Source organism: Strix uralensis, chromosome 3 (genome assembly GCF_047716275.1).
Source record: "Strix uralensis isolate ZFMK-TIS-50842 chromosome 3, bStrUra1, whole genome shotgun sequence".
NCBI lineage: Eukaryota > Metazoa > Chordata > Aves > Strigiformes > Strigidae > Strix > Strix uralensis.
Window position 1 is genome coordinate 125,858,766 of NC_133974.1, and position 21,873 is coordinate 125,880,638.

The following is a 21,873-nucleotide window of genomic DNA, read 5'->3' on the forward strand; positions in this document are numbered from 1 at the left end:
ACTAACCACAAGGTGAAAAGTTGTATCAAAGTGAAAAAGTGTTGCGTTCACTCCCTGTGAATGAAGTAAGTGTTTCTTTTCTGGTGTAAAAATGTTCACATTTTGCCCAAGTTGACATTTCCCAGACAGAGCTTTGGTTTTGATGACATGACATGGCAGCATTATTTTACCCATTTACTTTCTTCCTGCTAATAAATAAGTCATAAAATTTGAGACTCATACATCGATTTGTACATTGTTACTGATAAATTGTCACTGAAATTTTGTTAGATTCTCTTCAGCCTTATGGTAAACCTTATCTCCCACCCTAGAGTTATGTTTAACAACAGAAATGGAAAATAGAAAAATGTGTGCATGCCATGTACACAGACAATTTATTCAGTTAATGGGAGGGTGTAATTTTTTTGTCTAACTTTTCTAACCACAGAAGAGTTTAGGGCTTTCAGGCACACCAAACAGAACATAGACAAAACTATCCAGAGAGAAAAGTGTTACTGTGTGTGGACAAAACAGCACGTTTCTTCAGACATCTCCGGAGATGCACTGCACCCCATTCTTAATATACTGTGCATGTTTTCGATTCTTTCAGTTGGAAATCAGATAAATACTGACAACTTAGCCCTGAACAAGCAGCTACCATGAAAAAATTGCAGATCCTATATGTAATTATTTTGTAGCTAGCAAATAAAAAAAGCCAGACCTCCACTGTTGGTAAACACTTTTGTTAAGAGCAGTTTAGTCTTCATGCTTTTGTCTATAATTTGTGTTTTATCCCCTTCCCTGCAGTACTTTGTTTTCACCTGCTGCTGAGAGACAGTGCAGTTCAGCAGTATACTTCCAGAAAAAATATCATCTCAAGAAGGCTGGTTTTATAAGATTTAACAGATCAGTATCCTGAGTTCTTTAGTCAATACTAATTTCAAGCTTTTAGCTCAAAATATATTTTTCTTTCCTAGTGTTGAGCTAGTGTCTGCTTAAACTAGCTAGAAGGCCAAAACTTGTACACAAACCTAATCTGTTTAAGAAGCCCTTCCAAATAAAACAAATATTTCACATGTTAAGCTTGTACTGCCAAGTTGGGGGGAAAAAAAACCCAGTTTGTCAAAACAATTATATTTTTATGTAGCCACAAGAACACTCATTCAGTTCATATGATACTACGTTGCCAAACAAGGTCCAGCTCTCTTTGAGAAACAAACCGTGAAGGACCAGCAGAGCAGACTTATGAGTAGACTAGTTTTTGTCAATAGGTGTATCCTGGTTTTATCCTCTTACTTCTACCACACAGCCACATGATTTCTGAGAAGGGGAACAGGTATTTATTCTATTCTCTCTGTATCTCACATGACTGGCCGGAACAGATTTGCTACCTTTCTCTGCCCCTCTCCCCACTTTCTGCTTCATAACATTGGTTGTTTTCTTGTGGTTTTCACCTTGGTATAAATATTGCACTAAAGCAAGGGAGCGGGCAGTTTCTGAGAGCAGATTCCCATAGAAGCATATTTGGGGCCAGACCGCTGCAAGCCTCTTGCAGGTATGATTTGTTTAGGATGTAGAATATGATAGTGCTGACAGCGAATGATGCTTGGTGGAATAAGCAGAGCTAGGAAGTCAATGTCACCAGTATCTGCCATTTATACCTCTGGTCTCTCCCACACCTATCTTCCCTCACGGGGAAACTGGGACGAAAGTTTCAGTCTTTTAACCGCACATGTGTGATTGGTGTCCATGCTGCTTTGCATCTGCAGTGGAGCTTGTCCTGAGTAAAATGCAGAGGTTTGCTGTTCAGGTCACTGAGAGCACACGTATTGTATTGAAGGGCATGAGGGGAGGTAGTGGCAGGCCCATTCCTTCTCCAGTGAATCCATGCCAGCTCATAACTAAGGAGGTTTGTATCTGAACTGTGTCCAGATCTGGTTTGGTTCTCTTCAACAAAATAGGTTCTTCTTTCCCAAAAGAGGTTCTGCTTGTTGATTTCAGATCAATTGGGCAGCAACAAAATGAGGTGACCCTTTTGTTGGGTTTTGTTCTGGTCCCATGTCTAACAAGCCTTCTTTTTTTGCCTCTACAGATCCCTGTTGGTACTGAGATTGAAGGGATGAATATCCTGGGACTGGTGCTGTTCGCTCTGGTTTTAGGAGTGGCACTGAAAAAGCTTGGCCAGGAAGGGGAAGATCTGATTCGCTTCTTTAATTCATTCAATGAGGCAACTATGGTCTTGGTTTCCTGGATTATGTGGTAAGTGTGTGACTACAGGTACAATATTATGCTCAGTTCAGGAATCTCACTGTTTGTCCATTTCTCCAGCTTTTTCCTACCAGATCCCTTATCACAGCAAAAGTGAATGTCATGTTGTCACACGATAGGGTCTTCTTGCTTGTGCCTTGTAATTAGACAGTCACACATAGCTTAAGGTATCAGTCTGGAACACCTCAGAGGGTTCTTCAGGACCTCTAATTAATTTTTTATTAATTAGTGGAAAAGAAGCTTTCTATTTCAAAGCAGCATAAGCCCATGGCTAGCTGCTGTCATGAACCTCAAGGCACTGGCCTTCAATTAATCAAGGGGATGTGAGCAAGTGAGGAATATGGTCATGTGAAGGCCAGGGATGTCTGTGCTTGGAGTGCACTTGCAAATGCAGTGAGTACCTAAAATCATACTTGTAGCTTGATGGCGGTTTTTTTTCAGCCTTGATTTTTCTGTTGGTCAAAAGTTTACTTGTACTGACCTGAAAGATAGCCAAGGAGATCCGAAGATAGCCCACTCACTGGTATTGGTTTGAGAGAAACCCTGCTGAGCACATGAATACAGAGCCCCATCTGTCCGCTTGCATCAAAGGGTGATAGAGAACCTACGTCCCTTTGTATAGAAGGGAGGAACAGTCTCCAGGGCTATGCTCTCCATCCTACTGAAACAGTAGTGCTGGCTATTGAGTGGTTTGCCATTGTTCTCAGCAGAGCCTGAGTTATACAGTGGATCTTTAAATCTCTGTTTCTCTTCTAAGACCTCTTTCATATTCTTGGGTGAAGCAGGAACTAATGTTACTATCAGAGCAATCAACTGTTTTCTTGTTTGTACTTGCTTCTCCAGAGATGCTTATCTTTTCCATTTTACATCCCTGAGAGCAGGTATTTCCTAAGGTTCATTGTTTATTTTGTGTCCTGCTTATTAACGAGCAAATCCATTATTTCACTTACTTCCCTGGAGTCCAGACATATTTGCTCTGACTGATCTCACAAAGCTTTTGGCACCAAAAAAAGTCTGTATGTTAGGACCTGGAGGGCACTGAACTTTCTCACTAGGCAAAAAACCAGCATTGGAGGAGGCAGGCACCTCTAGAGAGCGGTTCAGGCCACCTAAGCTGGGGTAGGACCAGCCTCCTGGATGGGTTTTCTGTCAGGTAGGATGAATCTGGGCCTCAGAGCAGCAAAAATAAAAATATTCATAAGGACAGCTAGCTAACAAATTGACAGTGGGGCATTTCTCATTCCCTTCCCAAGGCTGTTGGAAAAGCTATAAGCTTACCTTAGCAAAGGTATTTTTTCTCCCTTCATTCTGCATTTTTCATTCCTACTATTTTCCTCCCTCCGAGAAGTAGAAGGGTTTTAAGAAAACACCTGATTTTACACAGGCAGATCACTGTGTTAGTTGCTGTCATAAGGGATTGAAAAATTCAGTCTCAAAGCAGCTTAAGTCTTCTACTCTTGAGTGTAATTCCTTGGACACTGAATACTGATAAGAGGCAGTTCTTGTATTCAGCTGATTACAGTGCTTACACTTCAAGCCAATCAGTTGGTATATAATCCTTTACTTTGTGGATTATCAGGACCGCAGCTGACTTTTAACACTGCAGTGCACCATAGCCCTTACTGTTCTCTTTCCTTCCTTAAGGCTCTTGTATCATCCTGCTATTTATTCAAAATCTGTCAAGCTGCATGTACTTCCCAAAGGATACTTCAGAATGGGTGAAATCATACTATCAAGGGAAAAGACAGCTTGAGCTCATTCCTAGTCCCATTCAACAACTGCTCTCGTGTTTAGCAGCACTTTGGTCTCAACTTTCAGTTCCTTCCTCTTCAGCCTCCCTCTTCAAGGGGAGGGATCCAGTCTCAGCTCTGAATCCAGTGTTCCTGTTTGCAGAGCTTGTGCAGGACTGGGGCTCAGCTAGATGTGGCTAATTGGGGTGCTCAGAAATATAGTTCAAAGGCAGTATGTTGCAGAATTGGCAGAGGCTATGTGGGGAAGGTTCAGCAGGCCCCCCTAGAGGTTTGGCCAAAGGAGGACACATTGATCTGGGGCATAAGGAGGTGCTCTCTGCACAGAACAGCGCTGCAGAACCACTGAGAGGCAGGCAGGCTAGGAAGGAGTGAGTGATCTGGGCAACCTTAAGGCTTGCTCACCTTTCCAAACTTTTGCATGCTTAACCAAACCTTCCGAAGTTTGTCCTGACTCCACTGATCAGCTTTTCTGAACATGGGCATTGGATTGGAGGGGAGAGTGGGAGAAAAAACCTTCTTTATTCCTGAGATGTACAGGCAGATCTTTTGTAGTCACATGTTGTGCCTGATGCAGGGTTTTGAAGAGCTGGGTGATCCTTTAGTATTTCTTAGTCTTAGAAGCAGAAATGGATGGAGCATGGACAGCATCAGCAGGGATACTCAGACACAGACATCCCAAGTAGACATTTGGAGGAACTGACCCTGCGCCTGAAGTGATTCGTGCAGTTCATTTAGTAGCCGTTGTGCTGTAGGTGCAAGGGCAATTCTGCCTTTTCAGGGCTTCTGCCAGCTGTGCTACTGGGACCAGAGGTGTGGCTGTGGCCTGCAGGTGGCCCTTCCCCTGGAGCAGCTCCAGGTGTTCCTGACAAAGGAAACCTCAAACAAACGCTGACGTCCTAAGACGTGGCATGTTTCTAGATAGGAGGCATGGGAATGTACGTGTACGTGGCTGTTGGCTTGAGGGAAGCTCTGGAAGCCTGATCGTTTAACTTAAGTCTTTCGCAGACAAATAGCAGAATTAATTGCTTTCTTTGGCACATGCATCAGCTGCCTTTAGCTGAGCTTTCTGCTATGGGCATAGCTTTTTCTTTCCTACACTGAATATGTTGGCACCCAGTATGTCTACCATTTTAATGACCCAACTTCATACTTCTGCTGGTAGTCACCACATGTGTGAGATCCTGCTCTTCCACCCCTTCCTCTGCTCCAGTGACATGATGCTGCTCCTTTTTCTTTCCTACCATCTGTCATCCTTCAGCAGTGACTTTAGTTTTAGGTCTTTGCCTGCCTTCCTCCCTGATGGACTAAAACTCCACACCGGTGTCTTGTCCTGATAGTTTCTGCCAGCATTTCTGCTTCCCGCTTGGCTTCTCTTCGGCACTCTCCTAGCTGCCTCTTTGAGGGACTAGGTGGACAGAGCTTTTTCAGTTTGACTGCTTGCCTGCCACCAAGCAAGAGTGTTAGAGAGGCCTTCCAGATTTGCTTAACATGAGTGTGTGGTGAATAAGGCGCTACCCTTCAGAAGGAGCAGCATATTCTTTAGAAGAATGTTATGTCCAGAACAGAAAATGGCATATTTTTCAAGGCTTTTTGTTTGTACTTAATGACAGGCAACATCTCTTTACGCAGGTATGTACCTATTGGCATTATGTTCCTTGTTGGGAGCAAGATTGTGGAAATGGAAGATATTGTGCTTCTGGTGACCAGCCTGGGAAAATACATCTTCGCCTCTATTCTGGGCCACTTCATCCATGGAGGAATCATTCTGCCGCTTATTTATTTTGCATCCACACGTCAAAATCCGTATCGTTTTCTCTTAGGACTTATCACACCACTTGCCACTGCTTTTGCCACTTGCTCCAGGTGGGTTTCTGTGCTTCTTTTGGGATTACAGCCTGGTTATGTTTGTTGCTGTAAACTGGTTATACCCCTACACCAAACTGTGTTGAGTTTTAGGTGTGAATATTGTTCCTGAGATTGCAAAAAGAGACTTCTGAGCGTAGAGAGTCTCACTGCTGTCAGCAGCCTGCCACACAGCACATACTGATAATTAGCTGTTGAAAACAGTTCCTCAAAGTATTGGGACTGTAGAATGATGCCAAGCTGGAAATTTTTTGGAGATAAGGTGAAAGTATTTACCTTAAAAAGATCCTGCCAGCTGTCCTTTCAATTTTAAGTAAAGTGATGGTCAATGGTGAGGGACTTTGTCCTGAGAAGTTTAATTCTCCAAGTTCAGAAGGATCTGGAACAAGTTTAGGTTAATTTTGCAGGAGCAAAGCAGACTTATTAGCTAGTGTAAAGGGACTTAACATTATTGATTTCAAAGATCTGGCCTGATCAGCTTATATTTGTCATAACCAAGCTATCAAGCATGTAATTTACACTTTTCTCAAGGGACAAACACCTGATCAAATATCATAACTATATAAAATTATTTCAGGTCATCTCCAAAAGTAGATGCATATCTGTCACAGGAGCTGAAGTACCTGAAGTAGGGGAGGGTTTATGAATAAAACCATATAATTTATAATGCAATAAATAAATCCAATGGTAATTTTAATTTTTTTTTAATTTGTTCATTTGAGAAGGTACTAGTACAACATTAACAAGAGATTGCTGTTGCATCTGTTGTGTTTGTATTGGCATCTATTGGTGTATTTTTGTGATTTGATCATTCCACATCCCTGTTAGGCTGCATACTGTGTTAAGTCATAAGTTCTTGCTTCTGGGAGATGAGAGTCCGTATCAACTATTTCTGGATGGAAGCAGATTATTAAATACCACTGCTCAAGACCAACAAGGAGGGTCTTTCATTGCTATTATGACAGAGAGGGACTATAAAATGGCATTGTTGTCTTGACAGTCCTGCCTGCGGCATGTTAGAAACCTGAAAGCCATGAGAGAGTGACTTTCCATTCAGTGCACCCTGATGCTTTGTGTTTGATTTTTCCCTATTCTCTGTTTCTAGCTCAGCCACTCTCCCGTCGATGATCAAGTGTATTGAGGAGAACAATGGAGTCGACAAGAGGATCAGCAGGTTTATCCTTCCTATCGGGGCGACTGTAAACATGGATGGAGCTGCTATTTTTCAGTGCATGGCAGCTGTGTTTATTGCTCAGCTGAACAATGTCGACCTCAACCCTGGGCAAATCTTCACAATTCTGTAAGTTGCTTGCTATTACAACCACATCCTTCTGGCCCCCAGACACATTCAAGCCTGTGGTCTCTCTGTTAATAGCTAGCAGTTTGCATTCCACATCTCTGACCTAAAGCTTGCAAACTGCTATGAAACATAATTATAGGGTGATTAAACGATTGAGTCTTTCAAGCTTTATAAGATTTGCCAGAATCTCGATTTAATGAAAGGTGGAACCTGGGAGGGGTAATTGAATTTTGAAACAGGCTTTGAGCTGTTTAAAGCTGTTTCTCACATGAAATTCCTTTCCCTCCTTAAGCATCTCACTCCTCCACCCTCCACTTGCCATTAAGCTGGGTAATTGAGGCATGCTGCTCTACCCAGAAAGCTACCCCTGATTCCCCCTCTTGATGTCTTAGAAAATCCTCCTGCCAGCTTCTCAGTTCCTCAGTATCAATTTCATACTAAATACTCTGCTTCTGCTTACCTCTGCCCTTCCTACCATCGCATCGCTGGCTTCCCAGGTCAGACCCATTATCGTTCCCCTCCACTATCCCCTCCACCAGCTCAGTCGTGCCTCCTTCTCTAGGACTCTCTCCCCTCCATGCCTGGAATATCCTCCCACATCCCATATCCCATGAAGGGTCATTCTCTCCATTTCCCTCCTCAAAATCCCTTAAGTGAGTATCCTACAAGGAGCTCTAACCCCTCACTGTGCTGAGAAGCCATAGCTGTATCCATCAGATGACTCCTAGGGCCGGTTCCTGGGATTTTTTTACTGTCCCTGGCCAGGTTTTATTTCCTTATTGCATTTCCCAGTATATCATTTGTCTATTTAAGGCAGAGCTGGAGGATTATTTTCTTTGTGGATGGCCAAATTAGCCTTTCAGGTACTCTTAGTGAATCAGGTGTTAACACAGGCCTGAGGATTATGCAGTGATAGCCCAAGGAAAACTCAGTTGTAGACATGTGCATACGAAAAGGTGTGTGGTCCATGTCTATAGCACATGCACCGCAGTTTTCCAGCTCCTGATTTAGGGTCTGTGTTTGAATGCAAATGAGGCACAGAGAAGGGATGGTACCTTGCATGGCAAAGGTTTACCTTTATACAGTTGGGGCCAGAAGATGTAATGTACTCAGAATATTTGAACTGATACATGACTTGGAAATGGATATATGAGTAAGGCAGCAGGATATAGTTGTGTTGGTTGTTTTTTCTTCTGAAAAGGCAATCGTGGTGTTAAACAGAGAGCCATTGCCTTGGTAGCTGCTGTGGATGCCTGCTGAGCAGCTGTGCTCTGTACCCATTACTCTGCCTCAGCAGGCTGGAAAGTGTTTTCCTGGGAAGCAAATGATCTGTGTGTCCCATGCTGTAGAGTTTGTTTACAGTTCCCATAGTGGGGAAACGTGTGACGTAAGCGTAGGAGAGGAGCGCCACAGAGCTCCTGCTAACCGGGTACGCAAATTGATTTGCAGCGTGACGGCTACCGCATCCAGCGTGGGTGCAGCCGGGGTCCCAGCCGGAGGAGTCCTCACCATCGCTATCATCCTGGAGGCCATTGGACTTCCGACCAACGATCTCTCCTTGATATTAGCAGTGGACTGGATTGTGTAAGTACTTTAGGCCCCGTGTACCTGCTGTTGCATGGTATGTAGCATGTTCAGCTGGAAACACGGGGCAGGGTAGTCAAAGTAGCGTGGTATAAAATAAAACCCTACAAGATATGGCTGCCTACAGGACAGGTAACTCTTGATAGGTAATAGCAAAGGTCTTCTCAATTAAAGCAGTTAGTATGCTAAAATCCCTCTTCAACTTTTTTACTCAGCCTTTATTGAAACATATTTCTTCCTGGTTTCAATTCCCTTTAGAAAGATTTATGTTAAAAGTTTGTTCAGAAGATGTTGATATTGCTGGAAATTAGTTGGACACTAGGAGGGAAGGGGGAGAAAGGAAATTGAGTCTCAGTAGTGGTGGAAAGCTTTCTTGGTCACATGTGGGAAGCAGTCTCCATCAGAAGCTGTTGTCAGCTATTTGAACTATTTTTATAGTTCAGGACTGGTCAAAGCACCAACACAAACGTCATGGAGAGGTGCCGTCCATTGGCAGGGCAGGGACAGAGAGGATTTGTGGCACTCATCACGGCTCTGGGCAGTGTCACAGCTGGAGGAACATGCTGCTGGGAATCACAACTTTAGTACACAGTATTACCACCTTTCATTTCCATTTTCTGGGAAAGAGATAAGAGGTCAGACCTTTGCTCAGCTTCTCTTATTTTGAAGAGATTATCTCCTTGCCCAGCTCTGTTTGGAAGAGCTTGTCTCACCACTTAACATAGTAATGTCCTTGCTAAGGCCTAAATTTACCTTCTGTACCACCTAGATTAAGGAAAGCCTAAAAAATTTGTTTTGCTTTAAGTATTGGGGACCCAGCTACAAGTGCATAACTGGAAATGCCATGTGGAGGTGATTTCTTATAGCTTAGATGAGCCCTGTGGAAAAGGGTTTCTCCACTTTTCGTCGAACAAGCCTGGCTGGCTGCTGTTCTTCAAATACTAAAAAATCAAACTGGAAGGACTTCTCTGAGCACTCATGAATTACAGCATGCTTAGAGTTTAAATGCTAGTGAAGTAAGCATGATCTGATAATTTAAAAGTGTAATCTGCTTTCAAGCCATCTGGTTGAAGTTGTGTAGCGGGTTGAAATAAGTGGTCAGTATGGGTCAATCGATCTGAGCCTATTGGGGGTTTTTTTCTGGTTGGTGGGTTTCTGGGCAGTTCCTGATGTAGACTGTAGATAATCCCTCTGCATTGCTTTTTGGAAACACCAGCCTCTCTGTATAGATGGCGTACTTCCACAGCAGATGTGGAAATTAGGATGCCTGAGGACACTCTTGACTTCCAGAGGCTGGGGAAGGCGGCAGCTGTATTACCTCCTTCCCTTCCCACACCACACGTGTCTGTGGAGCATAATCATATTCCTACAGCTTCATTAGGGCCATCGAACTCTTTCTTGCTGTCACCTCTTGGGGATCAACCACCTCCAAAGGACAGGAGAGACAGGCAAAGCAGTAGCTAGCCCTTTGTATCCAATCTTCCTAAGGGATTAAAGTAGTGGCTGTGTGTTCCACAAGCTGTACTTGCAAGTGCTTGGAGGCAAGAGGGAAAAGCTTGCCCTTCCTTTCACTCTGGGCTGTCTTCAGCCTGTGTCATGCTGGCTGCCTTCGTTTCAAAATATGTAGCATCCCTCTGTGGTCAACACTGTTGTTGTAGTCAAGGAACTCAGCCTTGTGGTAACAAAAGGGGGAAGGAGGGAGGGAGGGAGGAGTCCTGTGTCCTGTTTTCGCAGAATCACAGAATCATTCAGGTTGGAAAAGACCCTTTGGATCGTCGAGTCCAACCATCAGCCCTACTCTACAAGTTCTCCCCTACACGATATCCCCCAACATCTCATCTAAATGACCCTTAAACACACCCAGGGATGGTGACTCCACCCCCTCCCTGGGCAGCTTATTCCACTGTCTGACCACTCTTTCTGTGAAAAACTTTTTCCTAATGTCCAGTCTAAACCTCCCCTGTTGCAGTTTAAATTTTAATTTAAAATTTTAATTTAAAAGTTTAATTTTAATGCCATTTAATTACCAGAGAGGACCACAGTTACAAGTTGAGAACATGTTGAAGTTAGGCTGCAGAATGACTAACAGAAGTCTCAAAAGGCACATGAAGTGGTTGTTTTTTATGACCCATAAACCTCCTCCATTAGACCCTGTGACAGTTTTGTGTTGTAGGACCAAAGATTAGGATAGGTGCTGCTAGCGAGAGAACCAGAGAACACAGTCATTCTTCCTGCTTTTGGAAGGGTCCCTTAAGTAGGTGTTAAGTCAAGGTATGAGTCTCTGTAGTTAAAAAAGAGCTGAGAGCTCTGAGTCACCTTCTGGATAAGCCCAAATTAAGATGCTGCTCTGAACTCGCATTTGAAAAATGTTGGCCTGGGGAAGGGGAAGAGGAAGGAGGTGGGCTGGGAAAAGAAAGAGGCCTGAGAAAGAGTAGTACAATTGCTGCAACCCACCAGAACCAGTTGATAGTAACAGTTGTGCTGACCTTAAACCAGCTCCAGTGCACATTTTTACCTCTGAAATGGTGATGATACTTCTGTGAAAAATACCTATGGTAACAACATCTTCCTTGTCTAGCTCCACTGATGTTAGTGGATCAACAGGGGCGAATCAGCTCCCCTTATTGTGTTGTAACTCTTTTAAGCTAAAAGCCTGCTGCTTTGTTTTTTGTTTCTGATCTTAGGGATCGAACCACCACAGTTGTGAATGTGGAAGGGGATGCCCTAGGAGCGGGCATCCTTAATTATCTGAATGAAAAAGAAAAGAAAGACAAAGAGCAGGAGCTAAAGGAAGTCAACGTAGAAGCAGTTGCTAACAGCAAGTCTGAAGAGGAAACATCGCCTTTGGTAACCCACAAAAACCAAGTCTCCAACACAACCAGTACAGCAGACCCTGAATCCAAGGAATCAGTATTGTGAACTAGAGGCCGTTCGTCAACACGCGTCCTAGAGGTGGACCAGGGACTTGTTAACGCACGTAGACATTTGCAGTGCTAGCAAGGGCTGGATGGCTCTTGAAAGTTTTCAGTTCCGGTCTGTTTTGAAATACGCTGGCCTGGGGAAGGGGAGGGAGGTGGGGTGGGCAGAGAAGGGGTGTTGAGAAAGAACACTTGCTTTATAATAGTATTTTGATAACTCATATGTATACATGTATATGTGTTGCACGGGCACACACATATACATGTATGTGAAAACAATGCCATTGAGACTTCTGGTTTAACAAGACTTCTGTTAGTAAAGGCTCGTATGGGTTGGAGGTGGGGAAGCAGACAAACCCAGTATGTGCTTATTGTAGGGAAAAATTAGTAAGCTTATTGTGCTGCTGTTCGAATGGAGATGCAGTCTAGAAACTCCAGAGTGGGTGAAAATGTTGCTTAAATTTAGTTTCTGTCCTGGAAACACTTACTGACCATTACAGACACGATACGAAGCAACATTTTTCTCCCACTCCCCTTTCTCTCCTGTTCTCTGATCCCTTAAAAAGGTCAAATATACCCTGAAAACTAGCTTTTTAAAAAAAAAAAAAACTTTTTTGTTTCATATCTGAATTAATAGCTTATAGGGATCCCACCCTTGTTCCATTCCCCCACTGCAATGCAGCTCGTAGCAGCTTTCCTGCCTTTTGGTGAGTAACTCCCAAACTTTGGGACCAAACATAGGAGATCTTTGTGCAGATCAAGGACCAGTTTTCTCCTTTCCTCTAACCAATCTGTTAAGGAAAAAATCCAGAGGAAACACAAATTTTGTTAAAGTAATCCCTCTGGGGCTGAAAAAAATGTAGTCTGTTCCAGCATAAATATGTCTGAAGGAGGCTTGCCTGCGACAATATCAAGAAATCAAGAAGTCAGTTTGCTTCATGAAAACACGTGTGCTCCTTTGCTAGCACGCCATGTCCTGCTCATGTTTATTTAATGGGTCAGTCCAAACAAGTTAAGTCATATCCCTCTTCCAGCAAAATTGAACAGGGGAGGAGAAAATCAGAACACACATCGTGTGGGAACTGACAACAGGCAAGTCTGAGTGTTGGCTTGAAAGGGAAAGAGAAGAGGTGAGTTTATAACCCTGTGTAGTTCAGTGGTTTCTGTATGTTGGGACAGCTGCATACCTGTTCCTGCGAGGAGTTTGGTCCTGATGTAAATGTCCTTCAGGCAGCAGCTTACATTTAGTAACTCTGGGTGGTGCTGGGCCAGGGTACTGCTTAGTGGCAGATGGTAACCTTTGCTTGAGGCTGAGCCAAATGCTTCTGGATTCTGACTCCACCTTTTTTCCCTTTACAACATACTTCCTGGATTTGCACCCCAAACCTGAACAAAGTCCGGCAAACTCATTGCAAAGATCCTGTTGATTTAGCTTGGCTTTTTGGACAGCAAATAATTACAAAATTATGGCTGCGCATATGCCAAGATTTGCCTGGACTTGTGACGCTTTCCCTTGGCTACTTTAGCAAGATGATTGCATATGGTCAGTCTCCACACTGTTAATTCAGCAATATATATTTACACTTAGCTTTGATATAAAGTAATGCTAAGTCTCCCTTTTCTTTCTCCTCTCTTGCTTCAGAGGAAGCTATCTTGGAAAGATACCCAGTTGCTGATGTTTATGTTCACGGCACTAGGAAGAGGCAGCTCCAGTTTCATAGCAGCAGCAGCAACCTTCATTTGCAAAGCATCCATCCTGGTAAAGGGACACATGAATTTTGCAAAAAGACGCTCAGAATGAGATGTGGCTACCTCTGAGGGAAAACACAGTGAGTGCGTCATCACTGGCTGTTTAATCGTGTGCAGCAGGGCTATGCAAACAATCAAAGTAGGAAAGGATTAGTCAGCCCCCTGAGAAATTGCAGGTGAAGTTTCTTTTTAACCAGTTTATTTATAACCATGTCCACAAAATTTGGTCATTCCTTGGCTCATCTTCAAAATGGAAGGAGACAAACACAATTCTCTGGGGACATCCTTTGCCCAGTATTTATTATTTTATTTTTAGCAGATCAAGACCCACAGAAACTTTGCGTTTCCTCCCATTAGAATCATCCCAATTCCTTTCAACTCAGGAAACCAAAAGCGCACTTTGTAGCTGACAATGAAAGTCAACAAATACGAGGTGTTTTGAAAAATGTTGGAGGTTTGAAAAAATGGTTCTCAACAAAACTTTTTTTTTTTTTAACAAGTCTTAAGTATTTCTTTGAAAAATCTGAATGCACCAGAACCCCAAATACTTTGATTTTAAAGCAGTATATGATTGTTTCAAGGAAGCTGAAAACCATGACTGTTCCCTGTGGGCTTGTTTCTGTAGCTGCATTTTATCCCCCATCAGACATTTAGCTCCTCTGATACTCTCCCTCTCCATGACACATTTCAGACTAGAACATTTCTCAATTTTTATTTTTTTCACCCAAAGCTGTTGCCCACAAGTAAAAGTACTCACCTGGGCAAGTCCAAAGGCTGGGCTTCCTCGCAGGCAGTACCTTGCCATTGCTGTATTGATCTTTCTTCCCTCTGTTGCTGCAGCTTGATTGTGCCTCATCCTTGTATCAGTGTGTGTCTGTGGCATATTCCTTCTGACAGTAGGTCCCAGGAAATGGTAAATTAAAGCCAATACCTCAGAGTCATCTTAGTATTTTCCAGTAGCAATGCAGAAGCTCAGAGTCTTTGCTGAAGAATGCCTCTCCTAGTGCCCACTAGTGGATTGCCACGTTTTGTATCCATGTGAATGTCTAGTTCCATGTAAAGCTTGTTAGAGCAGCCAGATTTAAGGAGGTCAAATCATTCTCATGGCAGGAATTGAACCAAGGAAATCTAACACTCCTTCTCCTGGAAACAGGTGCCATAGGGTTTATATGAACTATGAGTATTTGGGTCTTAACCTGCCAGTAATCTGTAATCTTACAGAAGCCCTACTTTAGACTTACAAAGGTGCCAGTTCTTTTGTTGTTTGTGCACAGCAAGAGGAATCCCAGAGTTTTCCATGGAAGCAGGAACACTGGGTAACTACTGCTTGTCAGAACATCATCTCGGTCTTTTCTGTATCATCTGTGTCAGAAATTACATTTCTTGTTTTCCTGTGATGTTCCCATTCCTTGTGATGGCCATGCCGCATCTTCTAGGGCTCTCCACCTGGCTTCAGATTTTTTTTCTTAAGGTACAAATGTAAAAGATCCAATATTACACTGGGACTGTAAAAAATTTGACACGTTCCAACAACTGCCCTTGTAACAACATGAATCCTGATTGAAAGCCTGATGAGATAGAAGACTTGCCATTTCTTTCAAGTGGTCAAGGTCTTCAGGTAAGGCCACTGGGAGAAAAATGAAAGGACTGTTGAAGAATGTGCAGTTTAGATGCTGTCCTTGATCTGCAGTGCAATGTGTTACACTGGGAGCTGCCTATTTCAGGTCCCCGTGCAGCCTCACTCCAAGAGGCTACGAGCTGAGAAGGTGCTCAGCAGCAGTGCAGGTGCAGCCAGTAGTACCTGCTCTGCTCTCACCCAGGCTCTCCACAAATCTGGTGTTGGTGTGGTACTTAACTCCAATATCTCTTGACTGGACCTATGTTTATGTTCTCCCAACATGACTGTAAATTGGAAACCTTTAGTCAGTTGCTTTTTCTTTCAAGAGGAAATAAATTCCATCTAGAAAACATAATTTTTCTTTTCGGTTTTAGTCTTTTTTTTTTTTTTTTTTTGGAAGGTACAAATTCTCTCCTTAGGAACGCAGGCTACAAACAGCTCGTGTCCTACCCTCTGGTACAGCGATTGCTTTTTGGGAGAAAGATACGGAAATATGGAAGAGAAGAGTCTGCAAGCCTTTGGCATATGCAAGCCCATTTTGTCTCTGATGCTATTTATTCTTCCACTTTTACCTTCTCTTTTCAGTGAAGTTTCTTTGCCTGTTTTGGACCATCTTTTATTTCTTCTTTTCCAGAATTGACTTTCCACCCCATGCTTTATCCATCACTGCCTGATCTCATCCCATTTTCTGGAATGCCCCATGCTGTTTTTATATATCAGTGACTCAGGTGTAAATGGGAGAATGAACAAAGTTTTGAGGGTTCCAGCTGGTCCTTGGGAGAGTAGTTTGCATTCTGCTTTGCTCCTGTCCTTAACTCACCAGAGGTTTGTGAGACTTAGGAAGTTATAGAATTGCTCTGAGAGTGCGGAGCAGTATCTGTCTCTCATCCTGAGAAAGGTGCTTGTTCTGTGCTGTGAGATGTGGCTGTGGATGCCTGAAAAGCTGTCGTGAGTGATGGGGGGTGCCCGCACTTGGCTGCTATTAGGATATTTCCAGTAAAGACCCATTATTCCCAGGAACTGAGCTTTCGCTGAGTGATAGCTGGTGTGTTGGTAATTGCATGACAAGACTCGGTAATCTTTAAACCCTTCTGGGGATGTCTTTTGCAATCAGGATGGCTTTTGTGTTGAGAACAGACCAGGACCAAATCTGGGGCTTCCCCTGCAGGGATGTCACAAACAGGACTGTGTCCTTTGGACATAACAGAAATGTGGAGCCAGCCAAAGTACCAAATCGTTTGGTGAAACAACCTCTGTTTTGTCTTTTCTGGGCAGCCCTGTTACTGCCTGAAGAGGCAATGCCCTGAGCTGGAAGTGGCAAGAGGTTGGGGGGACAGTGTGAAGGGCAGGAAGGTTTCATCTGTGCTTGCTCTGTTCCTATACACTTCCCTGGACATTTGCTGTGGCCAGTGCCAGAGGTGGACATGAGCCAGTGTCACCATTCTTAGACTCATTCTCCTGGGGTTCCTCCATATTTTACAGCAGGAATAATGAACACTGAGGCATTTAGGCCGTTCCTCTTTCAGTCAAATCCAAGGCCTTGGTATCTTTCTGACTGACCACCCTGCCATATGTTGTCAGTTATGTCCTCGAGAGGTTGCAAAAGGTACAAAACCAGCACCTCTTTCTGCAAAAATTTGCAGGTCAACAGTCAGGGGTGAATCTTTACTCTGGTCCTGTGCTAGCCAAGCACATTTCTGCAGCCACTGGAAAGCATCACCCTGATGGAAATCACCATTTTTAATCCTGACCCTCCCACAGGCAGTGAGCAATGAGCCTCAGGTAGGAAGTCAAAAGTCCAAAAGACAAACTCTCACTGAAGGAAAAATGTCACATCTTCATTGATTTTAACTGGGCCATGGCAGTTCATAATCACTCACAGACCTGCCTGTAGTGACTGATCCTGTGACTGATGAACAGCACAGAATTAGGCAGGTCACATAAATCCTCTGCCTGTGCTTCCTTTTCTGTAAATTAAGTTTACAGATACCTGTCTCTCACAGGCAGTAGTGTGGAGGATAGTGAGTTGCAGTGTGTGGAAAGCAGTCTGAGGACACAGAGCACTAAATCTTAAATAAGAATGAACTTTTCAAAAATCTGAAAGGAATCAAATGAAGTATGCATCATGAAGTCAGAGTTGCATTGTGCTAGAGTATGAACGGCTGTGTGATGGAAATCCAGTGATCCAGTGTCTGCATTTGCTGGGCTAATTCAGGGGAAGTGGGGGAGCTGGTGTCGGTGTGAGTTGCACTTCAAAAAGTGGATGTGATGTAATCAAGGGGAGCACAGTGCCCTGTCACATCTGTCTCCTTCCATCTCCATCCACCTGGCATGCCATGAAAGCTTAGGTTCAGGTGAATGAACAGATCTCACTGTGGATTCAACATCTAAATTAGGAGTCTTGACAGCTTGGTTTCTGTCTAGTTTCAATGGAAGAAAGCTTTTCAACTAAGAGAACAAGTTGTCTTGTTGGCAGTATGGGTGAGAAAGGTGGAGAAAAAGGAAGAGCGGGAGGGTTGCAGGGGGAGCGTCGCAGAAGACAGGGTAAGCAAGTGGATATAAAGAAGCTAAGACCTGAAGGAAGCATCTTTTCCTTGGTGTTTTGATACAGATAGCATCAAAAAGACTGCAGGCATTTGTCCGGCCTGTAGTAGAGATGATGCAAATCTCTGCCTGCTGACTGGCCAGGATTTGCAGGGAGAGGTGCTGCGAGTGCTGATGTTTCTGAAGCACATCATCACTGAGCAACAGCACAGCATGCAGCGTGCCAGCACGGAGCTCTGATAAGCTGCTTCTGGCTGCTAGCCATGACCACAGAGAAATAACGGTACAGTTCTGGATCAGGGATTGACCCACATTCCTCCTTGCAGGGTAACTAGGATAAATACTCCTCAGATAAATGCATGATAGCCATTATTCTCCAAGGACAAAGAAGACCTTGTTATCTGTGCGAGCATTTTGATGAAAGCCATGTTCACTTGCTGCTTCAGTTTCAGGGAGGAGGGAAAAGGGTATGACAAATGATTTGAAACTTTTTCCAGACATTGGGCAACACGTTGAGACAGTTGCCACTGAATAGTGTAAGTGTGATGAGAAGTGATCAAGAGCTTTATTTGGCTCCTGTAGCTCTCTGTCTTCACATCCGAGCACTGGCTTGGGAAGTTAATGTTAACACGGTATTCATTCTCCGCATGGGGTCTTTACAGACATTTGTGACCAGCAGGCACCATTTCACAGCTGCAGAAGTGAATGCATGTAGAAAAAGGTGAAAGAGCGCTTTCTTGAATCATGTGAAGAGTTCTCAAGCAGACTACAAGCAGATCTCGAATCCTGAAGCAAAGTTCATTGCTAGCTAACAACTATCACCTCCCTAAAGAACATCTGGGGGTTTATAAATATATTTGAGTATTGATAGTAGAAATAGCCTATTAGTGCAGGATGATCACTTCTCTTTTTGGAGGGATGGAAGGGGAGAAGTGTAGACCTAGGAGAGTTATCCTCCCTCTAGGATGGACTTCTTAATAGAAAAGGAAAAAGAAAAATCTCTTTCATTCAAGAGTTCATGGTACAGTTACTTATCAAATTCTATCTCGGTGTCAGCAGATATCCTCAACAGCTGTGAAATCTCATTTGGATTTAACCACTGATCTTGGTGCCAGCAGGAGGTGAGGACTGTGGACTTTCCAGCATGCCAGCTGCTCTTACTTGAAGTCCTGCTCAAGAAACATTTATATTTGTCTTTCCCAAGGCCACAGATGCTGTTTGCAAGACAAGCAGGCCTACTGACAGGAACCAACGTGAGGAAATGAATTTTGAGCCAACCCTATTGTAATGCAAAGTTAATGGTGTGGTTTTAAGCCACAGAGACCGAGAAATTTGGTATTAGATGTTCCTTAGGATAGCTTTGGCTTGCTCCTTCTGATAACAACACTGAGAAAGTAAATACCCTTCTTTTGCAAGCATGTATTTAGTAACTGAAGCTAAACTGCACATGGCATGTCGGTGCAACTTAAGTTAATTGCAGTTACACATTGCAGAAAGAAATTACCAAGGGAAATCTTCTCTGAAGGAAACTGTTTACACATGCCTGAATCCCCCTGGATTACATTCCCACAGAAAGAATTGTGCTTAACCATAAAAAAATACTTAAAATATTAACTGGTTTGGATTGTAGCTTTTTTAAGAACCAGAAGGAATGCCACAAAATGGATGGGCTGGGGCCTTCACTGGTGTGAATTAGTGTAAGTTCCTGAGCTTTCAGTTGCCTGCAGACTTCTGATGGAGGTGATACCTCCTGAGCAGCATAGGGATTTGGTCTGGTCCTCTTAAGATGATCATGTTCAGTAAAGCAGTAGTAAAGAAACATTTCTAAAACTTGTTGGCTGTAACTAGAGGCATTTTACGTGCTCACAGTATTCTTATAAGATAGTGCCTCCCACAAGAAAAATGTGTTTTCTAGATGTTGATGCAGAAGCAAAGCTTCCTAATTTTTTGATCGGTCTTCCTTCTCTGTATCCTTCTTGCAGTGTCTTCTGTGGTCCTTGGAGTCTGCCCAGACCCCAGCAGGACCAGGCTCCTATAGTATATAGATGAAATTTAAAGATTTTTCTAGTCCCACGTGAGGACATACTGTCTCACATCCTGTTACGAGGGGATGAAGATGTAGCTTCAACTTTGGAGGAGGGGCTGGGCTGAAGAACACCCTACTTCATTAAGGCAATACCTTAATAATGACATTTTACACTTAATAAGTTAAGTCAAGTAATTTTGACCAAGCTAGCGCAGCCCTGGCTGCCTCCCTGCTCTGCCCCACAGTAGATGCTCTGTGACATTACTTCCCTGAAGACCAGTGTGGAGGTAATGTGTTTGCCATCCCTGAATATTCCAATCTTTTAAGAATATAGTGTTATTTAGACTTTCTTTGTTACTATCCTGGCTACACTTATGTAAGGTCATCCACAAAGCACGTGCTGTATGAGATGGAGACCATGTGTAGCACTACAGCTAGCTGAGCGTACCTCTGCTAATGGGAGGTGAACCTCTTCTTCCAAATTGCTTCTTGGTTATAGCAAACTGAGACTTGACTCACTCACACTTTGTGAGGGTGAAGATTTTGATTAGATTTTAATTAATGCCTCTAGATTCAGGGACAGCAGGACCACACTGAAGACATGAGGAGTCTCCTTCTCCAGCAGAGGTATGTAATCTGCCTTATTATCCTTAAAGGTGCCTTGTCCTGGTTCCCTTCAGGACAAATTCCAAGTTGCTGTTTGGCTTTCAAATATAACTATGCACCAAAGGTGAGAGACTCCATTATCCCTGGAGACAGGAGGGAAAACATGGTGTCCTGGTGTGGAACAGGGAAAGTGAGTTTCTTTTCTTTATCCTGTAAGCTCTCTGTCAGCAGTCCTGCCTCTGATGTGTGTATGCGTGTGTGTGCTTTTATTTCTACATGAACACAAATTGCTCTAATTAGGAGGGAGGATTCTTGTATTTTTATATGTTAAGCCATTCAATTAATTACTTTAATAAAATGACAGACAGATAAACTCTGAAATTCACTGCCATCTGCTCCAGTACAATCCAGTATCACTGATACAAAGATATCTGCCTTCAGATAAAACCTAGTGCTTAGAGTAACCACTCCATTGAGTAAGTACTTGTGCCATGTGGGTGTGTCGATCCTTGTGAACATCTGTAACGGTTCCTCTTTTAAAGCTATGGGTCTGATCCATGTGACTCTGTATCAGCCTTTTTATTATCTACCAAGAACAGATGTACGTGCACATATGCAAAAAAAGACCATATTGCTGTGCCTGGGGGTGTGTGACCCTGTGGTAGATATTACAGATGTTTATTGTGTAGTGCACCCTTCGGCGTAAAAACTCTCCCTGCCTGCCTGGGGAGAAAACAGTCCTGTGGCTCAGGTTGAGATGGTTTGTTGTATTAGGAGGGTGACACAATAGGATGCTCTCTTTTTCCCTTCTATCATGGAAATGTATATTTGTTCTCTCTTTGTGTAGCTTCTCAATCTGAAATAAAAATCACCCCGAATAGAATTCACGTTTCCATCTTTGTTTGGAGAAGACCTAGCCTTTTATCTGATCAGCTTTGCATAGTCAGCTGGGTGTCTTGCTGGACCAGGCTCTCGGGCTCTGTCACCCAAGCAAACTGTGCATCTCCTTTGGAAATACCCCTGAATGAGAATTGTGTAACTTGGTGTTAGGGTCCACTTTCCCAGACCGTGCCCTTTGCGTCACTGATTATTGGCGTATCACTCCATTTAACCCCTTCCCCTGGAGCCCAGGGCAAGCCTATGCAGAGTTGCATTTCTCCAAGCCCTCTGCACAGGTACTCAGCTCTAAAGGGGCTTTGGGAGAATCCGGATCAGTAGGTATTTTTTATTGATGTGTGCCATACTGGAGTAGAAGGGCTGACAGAGAGACCTGCTGCCAAGCAAACGGACTTTGTTCCCTGGAGGAGGATTGAGGAGTGGGAGAAATCATCTAGCAAATCCTTTGCAGTAGGCAACCGGGCTGGTAAATTCAGGGTAATTTTGCATTTGGCACACGCAGTCAGCCTGAGCAGCATGCTGGTTCCAGAATCAAGGGCCTGGGTTTGCTATCAAAGTGGGTTTGACACAGCTTTTCCACTCATACATCCCCGCGGGGTAGATTTTATCCTGAGATGCACAATGCAGAACATCACATATCCTGAAACAAATCTACCGTGTAAGTGTAGTTTGGTTAGTTTCAAGCATTAAATTCTGGTCCCAGAACTAATAAACAAAGATGGAAAATTTGCAAGGATTGCAAGCACCAGAAGAAGTATAATTTGAAGTAC

General features: G+C 43.4%; 2 protein-coding genes across 2 annotated transcripts in view; both read left to right on the forward strand.

The window, feature by feature from the left end:
• Nucleotides 1-21,089, forward strand: part of SLC1A4 (solute carrier family 1 member 4) — a 37,397-nt gene extending 16,308 nt beyond the window's left edge. Inside the window, exons 4-8 of the mRNA XM_074864335.1 lie at nt 2,072-2,238; nt 5,628-5,861; nt 6,967-7,161; nt 8,611-8,745; nt 11,430-21,089. Of these exons, the coding sequence (XP_074720436.1) occupies nt 2,072-2,238; nt 5,628-5,861; nt 6,967-7,161; nt 8,611-8,745; nt 11,430-11,664 (966 nt within the window). The 3' untranslated portion in view covers nt 11,665-21,089. The remainder of the gene's footprint in view (nt 1-2,071; nt 2,239-5,627; nt 5,862-6,966; nt 7,162-8,610; nt 8,746-11,429) is intronic.
• The window catches only part of CEP68 (centrosomal protein 68), a 28,331-nt gene continuing 19,844 nt past the window's right edge, over nt 13,387-21,873 (forward strand). Inside the window, exon 1 of the mRNA XM_074864334.1 lies at nt 13,387-13,492. The gene's annotated coding sequence lies outside the window, so the exon portion shown is untranslated. The remainder of the gene's footprint in view (nt 13,493-21,873) is intronic.